This window comes from Geotrypetes seraphini, chromosome 2 (genome assembly GCF_902459505.1).
Source record: "Geotrypetes seraphini chromosome 2, aGeoSer1.1, whole genome shotgun sequence".
NCBI classification, from domain to species: domain Eukaryota; kingdom Metazoa; phylum Chordata; class Amphibia; order Gymnophiona; family Dermophiidae; genus Geotrypetes; species Geotrypetes seraphini.
In genome coordinates, this window is record NC_047085.1 from 258,183,047 (window position 1) to 258,198,040 (window position 14,994).

The 14,994-nt window shown below is 41.8% G+C and overlaps 1 protein-coding gene across 1 annotated transcript in view; it reads right to left on the bottom strand.

Annotated features, from left to right (window-relative positions):
- The window catches only part of NPTXR (neuronal pentraxin receptor), a 103,425-nt gene extending 90,170 nt beyond the window's left edge, over positions 1–13,255 (bottom strand). The window contains exon 1 of the mRNA XM_033929465.1: positions 12,692–13,255. Coding sequence (XP_033785356.1) covers positions 12,692–13,255 — 564 coding nt within the window. The remainder of the gene's footprint in view (positions 1–12,691) is intronic.
- Between the last annotated feature and the right edge of the window lie 1,739 nt (positions 13,256–14,994).

Consider the following 14,994-nt stretch of genomic DNA (forward strand, 5'->3'; position numbering starts at 1 on the left):
CACTGGTCTGACCCATCTTCGGTAATTCTTATGTTCTTATGTTTTTATGTGAGTGCGTATCTGTGTTCTGTATGTATGAAAAAGACATGGTTTTCTGTAAACATTGACTGTACAGGATCGATCTGTATTAATTTGGCTTGGTGCATTGATGTTCTAGTGCTCACTGCAGTGGTTAAGATGCTGCCTTTTCCTAGGTGCACCCTTGTTGTGTGACTCATGGATTATTAATAAAAATATTTATGGACATTATAAGAAGTTTATGAATGTCTGGGAGCCACTGGAAAAATTTTGTAAGGAGTGATTGTTGATTTTCCCCTTTGATGATACACATCCAGGGTGGGGGAGATACTTTTAATTTGAATGTAATTGCTGGATATGTAGAAAGGGTGGGGATGATATATGTATTTGTTATAAAATATTATTTGATAGAATTTAAGTGCTCTTAAAGTGTAAAATGACTGTATAACATGATGCATTTATTTTTTGGCTTTAAAATGAATAAAGATATATATTAAAAAATATATATTTGGGGGGTGTTAAAAATGATCAGCCCCGGGTGTCAAATATACTAGGTATATCACTGGATACCAGGTTCTGTGACAGCTTCATGTACTATGGGCATTCTTAACAAAGCAGAGAGTAAGTCTGAAGAGTAGCCCAGTGATTAGTACAGTGGACTTTAAATTAAGAAACTCAGGTTCAAATCCCACTTTAGCTCTTTTTTTTTTCTTTATTGAGTGCCCTCCAGAAACAGAAACATACCTACTGTACTTAAATCCATAAGCCACCTGCAAGCTTGAAGGCTATTGAAGTGGTGTACATTCAGCTACAGTACGTATAGGTATTTTCTGTTCCTGGAAGACTCATAATTACAGAGTAATGCTGGGTTTTACTAAACCGCAGAAGAGCTTCTTATCGAGTTAAAATGGGATTTGAAGCTGGATCCATTTGTTTAAAGTCAATCACTAACCATTAGGCCGCCCTTCTGCCCTGTAGGGATGTATATGTAGTCATTCTTCTAAGAATGCTTCCAGACAGACGTCTTTGTTCCTGATTTTTTGCCGTTCACATGTTGGACATTCCAGTTTGTAAAATGGCTGTTCATGTTGTACCTCAGCACATGGACGTCCATCTCACATATTTTCAAACAGGAAATCCTGACATATTTCATGTTGGAAAATATATGTAAGATGGATGTCCATTTTGGATGATATGAGCAGGATGTCTCTATTCTGACTTGGTTGTCCTTTCAAAAATGTCCTTTTTTATTCATTAATTAATAATCAATGAATGAGGTGATCAGATTTTCAGATGCCACATTATTCATAAAATAGCTAAAAATGAGCAAACTATTGGAAATTGCAGGAAGACCTTGCAAGACTGGGAAATTGGGTGTCTGGTAAATGGAATTTAATATGGAGAAGTACAAAGTGATACATATAAGAAGAATTAATCTAAAGGTACATAGTTCTGTGTTTACTAAACTAAACTAAACTAAATCTTAGGTTTGTATACCGTGCCATCTCCGCAAGCGCAGAGCTCGGCACGGTTTACAGAAGTTAAGAGGAAAGGAACTACAATGAAGGGATAAAGGAGAGGGACTAAGAAGATAGAGAGGGACCGGTTGCTAGAGAACGGGAAGTAATTAGATTTTTGAGAAGAGCCAAGTTTTCAAGTGTTTGCGGAAGGATTGGAAGGAGCTTGAATTTCTGAGCGGGGGTGTGAGGTTGTTCCAGAGTTCTGTGGTTCTAAAGAGGAGGGATGTTCCAAGTTTTCCTGCGTGGGATATACCTTTTATAGAGGGGAAAGACAGTTTCAGTTTTTGTGAGGGTCTAGTGGGGTGTGGGTTTGAGGAGTTCCAAAGGAGTGGGATAACGGGAGGGAGGACGCCATGTAGGATCTTGAAGACTAAGCAGGCACATTTATAGAGGACTCTGGAGTATACTGGGAGCCAGTGAAGCTTGGAGAGGAGTGGGGAGACGTGATCGAACTTGCCTTTTGCGAAAATAAGCTTGGCCGCGGCGTTCTGAATTAGCTGAAGTCTATGGAGGTTTTTCTTAGTTAGGCTTATGTAGATGGAATTACAGTAATCCAGTCTAGAGAGGATGGTAGATTGAACGAGAACGGTGAAGTGAGAATGATGAAAGCAGGATCTCACTCTCCTCAGCATATGAAGGCTAAAGAAGCATTTTTTTACCAAGGAGTTGAGGTGATCGTTGAAGGAGAGAGAGGAGTCTATGACGATGCCTAGGACTTTGCTTGAATATTCAAGCTGAAGAGTGGGGCCGGATGGTAGTGGGATGGAGGTGGGTAAATGATCTAAAATTGGGCCGAGCCAAAGTAGTTTTGTTTTGGACTCATTCAGTTTCATTTGTACAGATTGGGCCCAGGATTGGAGATTCGTTATGCATGTGGATATGTTATCAGCAAGGTTTGAGAGGTTTGAGTCGGTCTCGAGGAGGATGAGGATGTCATCAGCGTAGGAGTAGAGAGTTTCTAGGGGGGATAGATGGAGGAGTTTCAAAGAGGACATGTAGATGTTGAAAAGGATAGGGGAGAGGGGTGAGCCTTGCGGGACTCCACATTTTGGCTTCCAGGGGGGGGAAGAGGTACCGTTTGTGTTAACGGTGTAGGAGCGGAAGCGTAAGAATTTCGAGAACCAATCTAGGACTGTGGAGCTTATGCCTATTTCGGAGAGTTGGAAGATTAGGATGTCGTGGTGGACGACATCAAAGGCTGCGGAGAGGTCAAATTGTAGGAGAACAGCAAATTTGTTGCGAGAATGGAGATGTTGCACCTTAGAGATTAGTGAAGCCAAGAGGGATTCGGTGCTAAAGTTGGGTCTGAAGCCGAATTGGTGGGGTAGGAGAATAGAGAATCTTTCTAGGTAGAATGAGAGTTGGGTGGATATGATGGATTCTAATAACTTGGTTAGGAGAGGGATATTTGCTATGGGGCGGTAGTTTGATGGCATGGAGGGGTCAAGTTCGGCCTTTTTCAGTAGAGGAGTCAATGAAATGTGTCCCATGTTGGGGGAGAAAAGGCCCGATGTTAGGGCAGAGTTTATGAGTTCGGTGAGGGAAGCGATGGCCTGTGTAGGGATATTCTCGAATAGATAGGAGGGGAAAGGATCCAGAGTGCACTTGCAGGTTTTTAGTTTGAGGCAGAGTTTGGAGACTTGCGAATCGGAAACAGGCTCGAAGGCGGTCCAAGATCTGTCGGCGGGAATGGGGGTGGATATAGGTAAGGTAGGGTTGAGGTCAGTAGAGGTCAGGGAATTGTAGGAGACTGTGGGTGGGAAGGAGGATCTTAGGGTGGTAACCTTTTCATTAAAGAAATTTGCGAGGGCATCGGCTGATAGAGACGGTGGGAGCACAGATGGGTCCTTTTTTGTAGTTAGGGAGCGCCAGATGTTGAACAGCGCACTGATCTGGTTGTTGGATCTAGAGATCTTGTCTCCGAAGAAGTTTTTCCTGGCTTTTTTTAGTGTAGAATTGTAAAGTTTAATATTGATCCTCCAGGTCTGTCTATCAGAGGGGGATTTGGATTTTTTTTCCATTTTCGCTCTAGAGCGCGACATTTCTGTTTCAGTTCTCTGTGAAGAGGTAAGTACCAGGGGGCCTTTCGGGGGTAGGAGATGGTTTTAGTGGATATTGGAGCAAGGGAGTGGTAGGTGGACTCGGAGAGGGCAGTCCAGTTGCGCCAATGGGATTCGGGGTCTGTAGGTCTAGGGTTGGAGGAGAGTTGGTTGAGGAATTTGGACCAGAATAGATTGCTCGAGGTTTTTTTGCGAAAGGTTATGGAATGAGAGGGGTGGGGTGGGGAGTCAAGATGGGACATGAAAATGGGGAGGCAGGTAGTCCCTAAGAAGTGATCGGACCAAGGGACTTGTTCCCAGCGAGTGTCGTCGGTTGAAGTTTTGTAGTCGGTGAGATCAAGGAAAGTGGTGAGGTCTAGAGTGTGCCCTTTTTCGTGGGTTGGAGAAGGGGTGGGTGAGGGGAAGCCTAGAGAGTTAAGGAAGTTGTTGAATTCAGTCGTGTCCTTGCTGTTGGTGTCATCAAGGTGGAGGTTAATATCACCAACGATCAGAAGTCTTTGAAATTTAAGGAAGGCATTTGTTATGGTCTCAAAGACGAGATTGGAGGATTTGGTCCAAGGGGTGGGTGGGCGGTATAGTAACAGGATGCCCAATGGGTGGGTGCAGAGTTCGTCATTGACTGAGGCAAGCAAATATTCTAGGGAAGCGTGAGTGCCCGTCTCAAGGAGCTGGACGTCAAAGAAAGATTTGTAGAGGAGTGCTAGACCACCTCCTTTTCGATTGGGTCTGGGGGAGAAGAGGCCTTGGTAACCGTGGGGGAGGAGTTCGTTTTGTGTGAATAGATCGTCTTTGGCGATCCATGATTCAGTGATGCATAGGAATCCAGGGTCGTGCTCATCTAGAAGGTCTTTCAAGATTTGGGTCTTATTGCACACGGATCTGGCATTGCAATAAAGTGTCGGGACTGGGGTGAGAGAGTCTGAGGCAGTGTTGGGAAGATTGGCAGTGGGCAGGGGTTTTAGAGAATCTTGGTTGACTTTTCGAGGGTTTTTCTTGAGAGGGGGAATTCTGGTGCGAATCAGTGTGGGGATTTTGAGTCCAGGGCAGATGTTATTGGAGTGAGCGGGGTCGAGTAGGTTGGGAGAGGGAGGTTTCAGACAGAGGGAGGTATAGAGAGGTGAGCAGAGTAGGAGGAGAAGGATCCAGAAGAAAGGGTTCATAGCGGGGAATTAGGACTGGGAGGTTGATGTGTGAGAGTCTGCAGCAGGGGGGGGGGGGGGAGAGAGGTAGAGGAGGGAGTAGCAGGAGAACTTGGATTAAACTGGCTGAGTGCAGGGCCAAGAGAAGGGATGAGAGTTTTTTAATATATATATAAATTTTTTTTTTTTTTTTTTTTTTTTTTTTTTTTTCTAGGGGTGGATCAAAGGGGGAGCTATATCGGTGAGAAGCGGTTAGCGGCTAAGCGCTTTCCGTATGGCAGAGATACAGTTTGGTGCTGAGCTAGGCAAAGACAAGGTGGAATTTGGCATCTAAATGAAAAGCATAGACAATAATAAAATATGGTACAGAGACAGGAATATGAACAATGGTAAACTTTGGCAACGAGCAGAGTCCGGGTTGGGCAAGGGGAGCTGAGAGTCTGGAGGTCCTCAGTGGACCTTGATGAGCTAAGGAGGGGGGGGGGACGGTGAGGTGAGGCATAAAGGAGCCCAGAAGTGCTAGTACTGTCTAGCAGGGACTTCGGCAGCTCTTGGGTGGGCTGTGGAGGCAGAGTTCAAGTGTGAGGCAGGGGCAGGGCCGTTCAGTCCTGCTCGAGTGGCGTCGGGCGGAGGAAGGAAGGAACAAGATGGAGGAAACTTCCTCCTTCCTCTGCCTTGGAGTCGCTGAGGCGGAACAGAAACTTTCGGCGGCCCGCAGTGGGCTGAAGAGAAGCCGGATCACGCTAGCCTGTAGCAGCCCTCGGATGGGCTGGAGGAGAGCAGGCTCGCAGTTAGGCAGGGCAGGGCAGATCCCTCCTGCTCGAGTGGCGTCGGGCGGAGGAAGGAAGGAACAAGATGGAGGAAACTTCCTCCTTCCTCTGCCTTGGAGTCGCTGAGGCGGAACAGAAACTTTCGGCGGCCCGCAGTGGGCTGAAGAGAAGCCGGATCACGCTAGCCTGTAGCAGCCCTCGGATGGGCTGGAGGAGAGCAGGCTCGCAGTTAAGCAGGGCAGGGCAGATCCCTCCTGCTCGAGTGGCGTCGGGCGGAGGAAGGAGGAACAAGTTACTATTAAGGAAAACAATCTTGGTGTCCCTGTGGACAGAACATTGAAATCCTCAAATCAGTTTGTGACAGCAATCAAAAAATTATGGAGAAAGAAAATAATTGATAATGCCTTTGTATAAATTCATGGTGTGACCACCCACTGAGTAATATTGGTTTTCAGTGCCATTATAAAAAAAACATAGAGGTGGCTCGATAGTGGTAATTAAGCTGATTACAAATCCACTTGGACTATGCATAGCTGATCCTGGTTATTGTGTTGACTAGGTCACAATGCACTGTTTATTATTGGTTTATGTTATATTCCCCCCTCCTTTACTAATGCGTAGCGCGGGTTTTAGTGCCGGCAGTGGCGGTAACTGCTTCAACGCTCATAGGAATTCTGTGAGCGTTGGAGCAGTTACCGCCACTGCTGGAACTAAAACCCGTGCTATGCATTAGTAAAGGAGAGGGATTGTTGGTTTACATGTTTTATTGTAACCTATGCTAGGCTTATTGTTCGGACAGGTTAGGAAATACAAATATAGCTGAACTAGAAAAAGGCAACAAAAAGTAAGAAAAACTTAACAGATTAAAGTTCTTCAACTTGGAAGGCAGATGACAGAAAGGATGTAATAGAGGTTTATAAAATTGTGAGTAGTGGAATGGTATTTTGAATTTAGGAAAAGCAGTTAGCTTAGCAGGTTTTAAAAAAGGGTTGGATAACTTCCTAAAAGTCCATAAGGGAAATCAACTGCTTATTTCAAGGATAAGCCGCATATATGTTTTACTCTTTGGGATCTTGTGAACTGGGTTAGCCACTGTCAGAAACAGGATACTGGGCTTGATGGACCTTTGGTCTGTCCCAGTACAGCAACTCTTATGTTCTTATATTCTAAATAGTACCGGTAGTAGGATTATAGGACACTTCATCTTGAGAAAAAATTTCAATCATGCCTATAACTAATACAGAATTTTGCTTCAAAATTTTAAAAGGGCCAAAAATTATGATCATGTTACCCCTATAATTGCTAACTTTTGGTGATGATGCATTAAATAATCTGGGGTGCTGAATCATCATATGTATATAAATATGAGGGGCTGCTGAAAAGTTCTCAAACCAATCAAAAAAAGTCGGGGTAGTCTCCATTAAGGGCTATACACTTAGTCCAGAAAGCAGTGAGATCAGAACTCAGAAGATGATATTTACTTGCAGTTTCCAAGGGCTCCTTTTACAAAGCCACAGCAGCAATTCCCCTGCAACAAAAACACTAAAGCCCATTCAATTCCTATGGGCTTCAGTGCATTTGCCATGGGAGAATTGCTACCGCAGCTTTGGATAAGGGCCCTATGTGAGAATGCGGATTGATGGGAGCTAGCAAAAAATAACTTTGACTTGGAGAACACCAGTACAGTGGAATGCTATACAAGAGAGAGAGTTAGAAAATGTAGAAAGATGGCAAAGACTTGGCTTTAAACACAGTGGATTTTTTAATTTGAAATTTGATTGGGTACTCAGTCTTAAGCAATTAGTAAGGATGCAATGTAAAGAGATTTTTTTTAAACATTGTGAATGATGTGTATTGATTGTAATATCGCTGTATATTAATTATAATGTCTTTTATGATATGATTTGCCTTGAACTTAAAGTTGGATAGAAGCAGGCTATAAATATCCTTTTAAATTAAATTAAACAAAACAACTATTTTTTGCAGTCCGTACATAATTAAGCTGTGAAATGTGTTGCCAGAAAATGTGGCCAAGGCTAGTATCATAGCTGCGCTTTAAAAAAGGGTTGGACATATTTTTGGAGGACCAAACTCATTAGCAAGTACTAACCAGGCAGACTTAGGGATCATCATTTCTGGGACTAAGCAACAGTGAATGGATTTCTATGTTAATATCTGCCACAAAGTTACACATAGGGCTCCTTTTACTAAGATGCACTAGCATTTTTACTGCGTGCTAATCCCTGCGTTACGCAGAAAATACTAACGCCAGCTCTATGGAGGCGTTAGCGTGTAGCACGTGCGGCAATGTAGCTCGCGCTAAAACCACTAGGACAGCCCATAATCTTGACCAGTCACTTTTGGAGAGAAGATGCAGGGCTCAGTAGACTGCTGATCTGAAGCAAAAAATTGAAGACGGAAAGTGAGGTAAGTAGGAAAACTCCACAACCCAAATCACCCTCACTTGTCAGGGTCTGATTATAAAATGGAATGATAGCATAACATGCTGACTCTGTATGTTGATCTGTTTCAGGGATGCTAATGTGATATGGTATAATGTAATGTAATGTAATTTATTTCTTATATACCGCTACATCCGTTAGGTTCTAAGCGGTTTGAAGAAAATATGCATTAAGATTATAAATGAGAAGTAAGAAGGTACTTAAAAAAATTCCCTTACTGTCCCGAAGGCTCACAATCTAACTAAAAAGTACCTGGAAATTAATAAAGAAGAGAAAATAAAGATGGTTGAAAAAAGAAATAACTCTTTGTATTATGCAGTGCTCCTTGTTTGAACCCTTGAGAAAGCCTGTTTAGGCGAAACGGGTCCCGTCAGGCATGCAAATGATGGGGCAAGCAATTGATACTGCAATAAAGGATAAGTAAAAAGATTCACATGCTGTTGATTCCTTATTATTTTATTGACTGCTGATCTGACCCAACATTTTCTTAAAAACAGCTCTTGTGGGTCAGATCACTCTATCAATGACATTATGCTCGCAATAGTAAATGTTTTTCTCAAGCCTACCCAGAAATGTTACATTATTTTCTAACAATTAAAAAAACCCATTTAAAAAGGGCTTACTAGAGAGATTGACTTCTTTATGCATGAGACCTGAATTTCCTATAGTTGCAAAATTTTCTGCTGTCTCTGTTAACTTTCTATCCCTTCTATAAACATGTCGTTGTCCCTTTCATCCCTTTACTTTACAACTCTTTTCATTTTTGAAAACAAACACCATTTTTCTAATCCAATTTGCAATTTACTCCCATATTAGGGCCAATATCATCCACGGCTCACTATGCAGTAGTCTGATGGAAGGAATATAACTCTGAAATGCTATTAAAACTATACTGTTAGCACACTAAAAAGGTATTACTTACATTCAAGTACACAATATTATACACTCTTGTACAGGGAAACCCAAAATGGTATGTAAAGATACTGGCTTTCACACAGAATTGCACACATACATGTGCACATGCATGTATTCAAATATGCCCACATATGGAGCATACAAAGGGCCGCTGAAAAGTTCTCAGCCTAACCAACAAAGTTGGGGCAGTCTCCATCAAGGGCTATACACTTACCCCCTCTTCTATGAAACTGCGCTAGCGGTTTCTAGCGCAGGGAGCCGCGACAAATGGCCCACGCTGCTCCCGACACTCAAAGAGTTCCTATAAGCGTCGGGAGCAGCGCGGGCCATTCTGCGTGGCTCTCTGCGCTAGAAATCGCTAGCGCAGTTTCGTAGAAGAAGGGGTTAGTCCGCGATTTTATATACAGGTTCTTCAAGCATTTTCCCTATCTGTCCTGGTGGACTCATATTCTATTTAATGTACCTAGGGCAGTGGCGGATTAAGTGACTTGCCCAGGGTCACAAGAAGCAGCATAGGGTTTGAACCCACAACCTCAGGGTGCTGAGACTGTAGCTCTAAACACTATGCCATCTGGACTAACCCCCTCTTTTATCAAGGCATGCTAGCAGATTTAGTAAAAGAGGGGGGTAAGTGTAGTTGAATAATGAAAAATACTAAAGTGCTTTAGTGGGAAGGTACATTTTTTTAAAATGTTTATATTATTTCTTTGTAAAGAACATTGGTTATATACAATTTTGCAATCCTTATAACTCAACTTCCATTCAGCACTTTCACCAATTTTATAATGCCTTCTCTAACTCAACTATTTTCTATTCTACAATCTATAAACTCTCCTAATAACTCTTTGGAAAGTATTCCCCCAATACTTCTTAAAAAATTTTTCTCCTTTTTTGGCCCTTACCTACTGGAAATGATTTCTAAGTCCTTCTCCGATTGCCACGTCCCCGCAGCTTGGAAGACAGCTCTTGTTTTTCCAAAACTTAAACAATATAACTCAGATCCTTCTTTGCCCAACAATTATCGTCCAATCGCCAACCTACCTGTAATTACTAAACTCACTGAAAAAATCATTTATTCTCAACTGTCCGAATTTTTTGACCAAACTAATGCTCTTCATCCATATCAAACTGGCTTTCGAGCCTCATATTCAACTGAATTATCATTACTAGGCCTTATCTCAACTATCCAATATTATCATGACCATCTCAAATCTGTCATACTAATTTCCCTCGACCTATCCTCAGCCTTTGATACTATAGACCATTCCCTTCTTTTATCTAGACTACAAGATTGCGGTATTACAGGTCATGCTCTCACTTGGTTCATATCTTACTTTCATGAACGTAGTTCTAAAGTACATGTAAAAAACCAAACTTCTTCAATGGTATCACAAACTTTCGGAGTACCTCAAGGTTCCATTCTATCTCCGTTATTGTTTAATATCTTTCTATCCCCTCTTCTCTCTTTAGCTCAATCAATAGGTTTCACAACTTTCGCTTATGCAGACGATATACAACTTCTTTATCCAATCAATACATCAAACATCTCAGATATAAAAGATTTAAACAATAAATTAGACACTATAAGCGACTGTCTCTTTTCAAATAAACTCTCACTTAATATTGACAAATCTTGCGGTCTCCTTCTTCCCATTAAAACATCTGAATCTCTATTAGGTATAATTTCTATCAATTCTTTACCACTACAAATGGTTACCAAAGTAAAATTATTAGGTGTTATTCTCGATAGAGAGCTTACATTTCGAGATCACATAAGTTCAGTCGTAAAAACTTGTTTTTTTAAATTACGAATTATCCGTTCACTCAGTTCTATTTTAGATACCGATTCAATTAACATTCTTATTCACTCCCTAGTCATTTCCCACTTAGACTACTGTAACTCTCTCTTTAAAGGATTACCCCAAAAAGATCTTCGCCGACTACAACTTATACAAAATACAGCAATAAAACTTGTTTACAAAAAAGGAAAATTTGAACACGTCACTCCTCTTCTCAAAGAAGCTCATTGGCTCCCTATCACCCATCGCATTATCTATAAAATTATCCTGCTCTCCTTCAAAATCAGACTATCTCATAAGCCTTTATTTCTTGACAAACTACTTATTCCTCAAAGTTCTCCCCGTTCTTTAAGATCAACCGACCAAAAACTCCTTTTTATTCCATCTTTAAAAGAATCCTATTATACTCGTAAAACCAACTTTGCAATAACAGCTCCCACATTATGGAACTCCCTTCCTCAGTTCCTTCGCGACGAATCTCAATTACTCAAATTCAAGACTGAGCTTAAAACTTTCCTATTTCAAGATGCCTATGATAAATCATAATTTAACCATTATTTCTTTTTTTTTATTTTTTTTTTACATCACTCTTAGCCTTATTCTCATCAACCATGCACCCCTACCCTTCTCGTTCCATCCCTTCCCCTCTATCTCATTTCTTCTAAATTATGTAACTTTTCCCATCCCCCCCATTTTATCCTCACTTTCCAGTATGTCTGTATATGTCATTTACATTTAATTTATACACTTTCGTGCACTTACTATTATCTCTTTCTAGTTTCTCCTTTTTTTAATTCTACTGTTAACCGGTCAGATATTTGTTTTATGATCGGGATATTAAAAACTAATAAACTTGGAAACTTGGAAACTTGCATATGTGCACATGGACTTGTCAATTTTTTTTCTCTTTTCCTATGCACACACACAAACACATGTACATGTGCACACATATATACATACACACATGCAAAAAGTTTTGCCTCATGTATGTAATCAGTTTCAGTCCATGACCTCTTGTCCGTGTCACATTTGAGAAAGTGAATGACGATGTTTCTTGGTCCAAAATATTAAAAGGATTCGACAAAATAGACCACGAAACATCATTATTCACTTTCTCAAATGTGACACGGACAAGAGGTCATGGACTGAAATTGAGGGGCAGCAGGCTCAGAACAAATGTCAGGAAGTTCTGTTTCACACAGCGAGTGATGGACGCTTGGAATGCTCTCCCGGAGGAGGTTGTGATGGAGACTACCATTCTAGGATTCAAGCGCAAGTTGGATTCACACCTTCTTGCAAATCACATTGAGGGATACAGGTAATCAAGGTCTCCATCAGGGAGCACCTAGCTTGGCCTCCGCGTGTGCGGGTCGCCAGACTAGATGGACTTATGGTCTGATTTGGTGAAGGCGTTTCTTATGTTCTTATAAAAGTCCTATATTGAATCTCATTTTCCAATAAAATTATACTGCAATTTATTTAAGGGGATTATAAATCCATGGAAAATGTTCTCATAATTCCCATGATCTTATCTAGAAAAAGGAGAGACTAAAATATATAGAAAATTAACCACCACCCCTTTTACAAAACCACAAAAGTGGTTTTCAGTGCAGGCTGAATGCTCTGTGCTGCGCTCAACGCTCATAGAGTTTCGGGAGCAATGCAGAGCATTCAGCACGCTGGCCTACGCTAAAAACTGCTTATGTGGTTTTGTAAAAGGGGGGTGGGTGGGTTAAACCATTTACAAAATAATTAAAATATTAATATGCTAATTATAATCATCTATTAAATTAGAACATGCTACATGGAAAATCGATACATGTGCTAAATGGTGACAGACAAAGTGAAAAAATTATTTTATAATGCAGATTTTATTGCTATAATATTATTTAGAAAACTATATAATATAATGTGGAAACGAATACCCCTGCACTCCCCCCCCCCAAAAAAATAAATAATGAAACTCTAAATTTTATCTGGGGTGTGCTATCACATTGGTTAAACATACCTCTATCTTCTCTATCCTGTCTTTCAGGGTCCTCACTGACTCTTCCATCTCCTGCATTCCTTCAGGGGAATCCACTGGCAGGTCTCCCATGTGGTCTTTTCTGGGTCCCCAGATATGGGTACTGTCCTGGAAGCTCAGTTCCAAACCATTCTCACATTGACTTAGCTTGCCCGTCAGTTCCCTGATGGCCTCTTGGTCAATGACTATCTGTTCCTTCTGTTGGAGTACGGTCTGTCTCAGTTGCTCAGCTGTTGTCTGGAGGAAGAGAAGGTCTTCTGGAGGGTGGGGGGCATCTTGTGGGCTGTCCGATGGGCACTCCAGGGTAAGAGGGCGGCACAGGAACTGGCTGAAGGTCTGCGGTGTGTGGGGTCTGGAACTAGACAGGTCCACAAAGCCATTTTTGTGACCGTGCCGGCCGCCGTACATTGTTTCAACACCGTGGAGAGCTCCCAGTCCCTCGGCAGGTGAGGCGACGGACTCATTTTCAGTACCGTGGAGAGTTCCTCTGGTGGCAGGGTGGACGCTTGCGATGATGCAAATAATTGCACCAAGGAAAGCGAGCATCCCCGCTGCCAGTAAAACAGCTAGAAACTTCAGGGTGGCAGATTTCAGGATCGCCACACCAGTGGAAAATAAAAAAAAATAAAAAAATAGGAAAGATCCTCAAACCAATAAAACAAAGACCTTCCAAAGAGACAGATAGAAATAGAGGAGCGGATAGAGGGAGGAAAAAGACGAAATAAGCAAACTCGGCTCTGGGTTTTGCTTCTAGCTGCTGCTTGGAGCAGAGCTGTTCATCAGTTCTCACTGGAGACAGTCAATAGAGAGCTCGCTATTAACGTCACTGGCTCGTCTCTCTTGTGATTTTACTCAGGCCTTGCCTCTTAAAGAAACAGTGCTATATCATTAGAATGTGAGGTTGCCTTTCTATCTGATTCTTCACAAAGACTCTTGAGCTTCAGGGCTTCACAGATCTCTCCCAGACGATTTTGAAATCCATTATTTAACATTATTGTTTCAAGCAAAAAATTATTATTTTTTTATTCTTCCTCATTCAAAGGGAAGTCGGAAATACACAAAAGGAGCCAATATGTCTGTCTATTCATCCGTCTGTCTGGGGGCAGAATTAACTCTGATAATTTAACAGACTAGGATGAAAGTTCGTATGTGGGGGGGAAAATAAAAATAAAGACACAAGGCTGAAAATAAGCCAGACCAGAATGGGGTTCCAGAAAATAAGCCTCTCAGAAATATGTTGCAATACATTTCTATAGAAAAAGGAGTTCGTTTTTGGAGCATAGGAACTTACATACAATAAACCAGGTATCTCAAAGTCCCTCCTTGAGGGTCACAATCCAGTCGGGTTTTCAGGATTTCCCCAATGAATATACATTGAAAGCAGTGCATGCACATAGATGTCATGCATATTCATTGGGGAAATCCTGAAAACCCGACTGGATTTGGCCCTCAAGGAGGGACTTTGAGATCCCTGCAATAAACTATAGCATACAGAAAAAATTCCTCTTCTCGAAATTACCTCTCTCTGTTCTCTGCTCTTCCAACTCCCTCCACACCCCCCCCCACTGCCACCACTCCTCAAAATCTATCCCACCACAGCTGCTCTACTATCTCCAAATTGCCCCACCCCCAAATACTCGCCCTACAACTTCACTTACCCCATAAAATTACCTCTGCAATAGTCCCACCATCTTAGAAGCTTCTGCATCTTCAAAACTATACCTGCAGTTGCCCCCACCACCCCACAAACTACCCTGCAATTGCCCCAGCACCTACAAACTAACCCACCCTCAAAAGCTGCTCCCATCATCCTGTACACTGTCTTACTCCAAATACTACCACTGCACAAATGCCCCACCATCACTGAACTGCCTTCAGCTCCCAAACTACTCCCTGCCACTGGCCCAATCCCTCCAAATGCTTCTCACAACTGCCCCAGCTCCCCATATAGTAATAAAGGAATTACACCTTTTAAATTGCCCTCCTCTCTCATTTCCTTTCCTGATCACAAACACATTGAAATCCAGCAGAAATACACACACACACACACTCGAACAGAACAAATAAACATATAGAAGATATGCATACACACAAACCACCTGTGTGTTATATGCAGAGGGGTGGAAAGAATTCCATGGGCTATGCTCATTTGCTTGCTTTCCCCACTTTTTAAAATTATAGTTACTGTAAACAAAAAAGTCTCCCTCCCCACCTTTTTTTAAAAATAGAAATTCCTAAACAAACCAACTCTATTTTATTTTATTGTCCAGGCAGTTTCCTTCTGC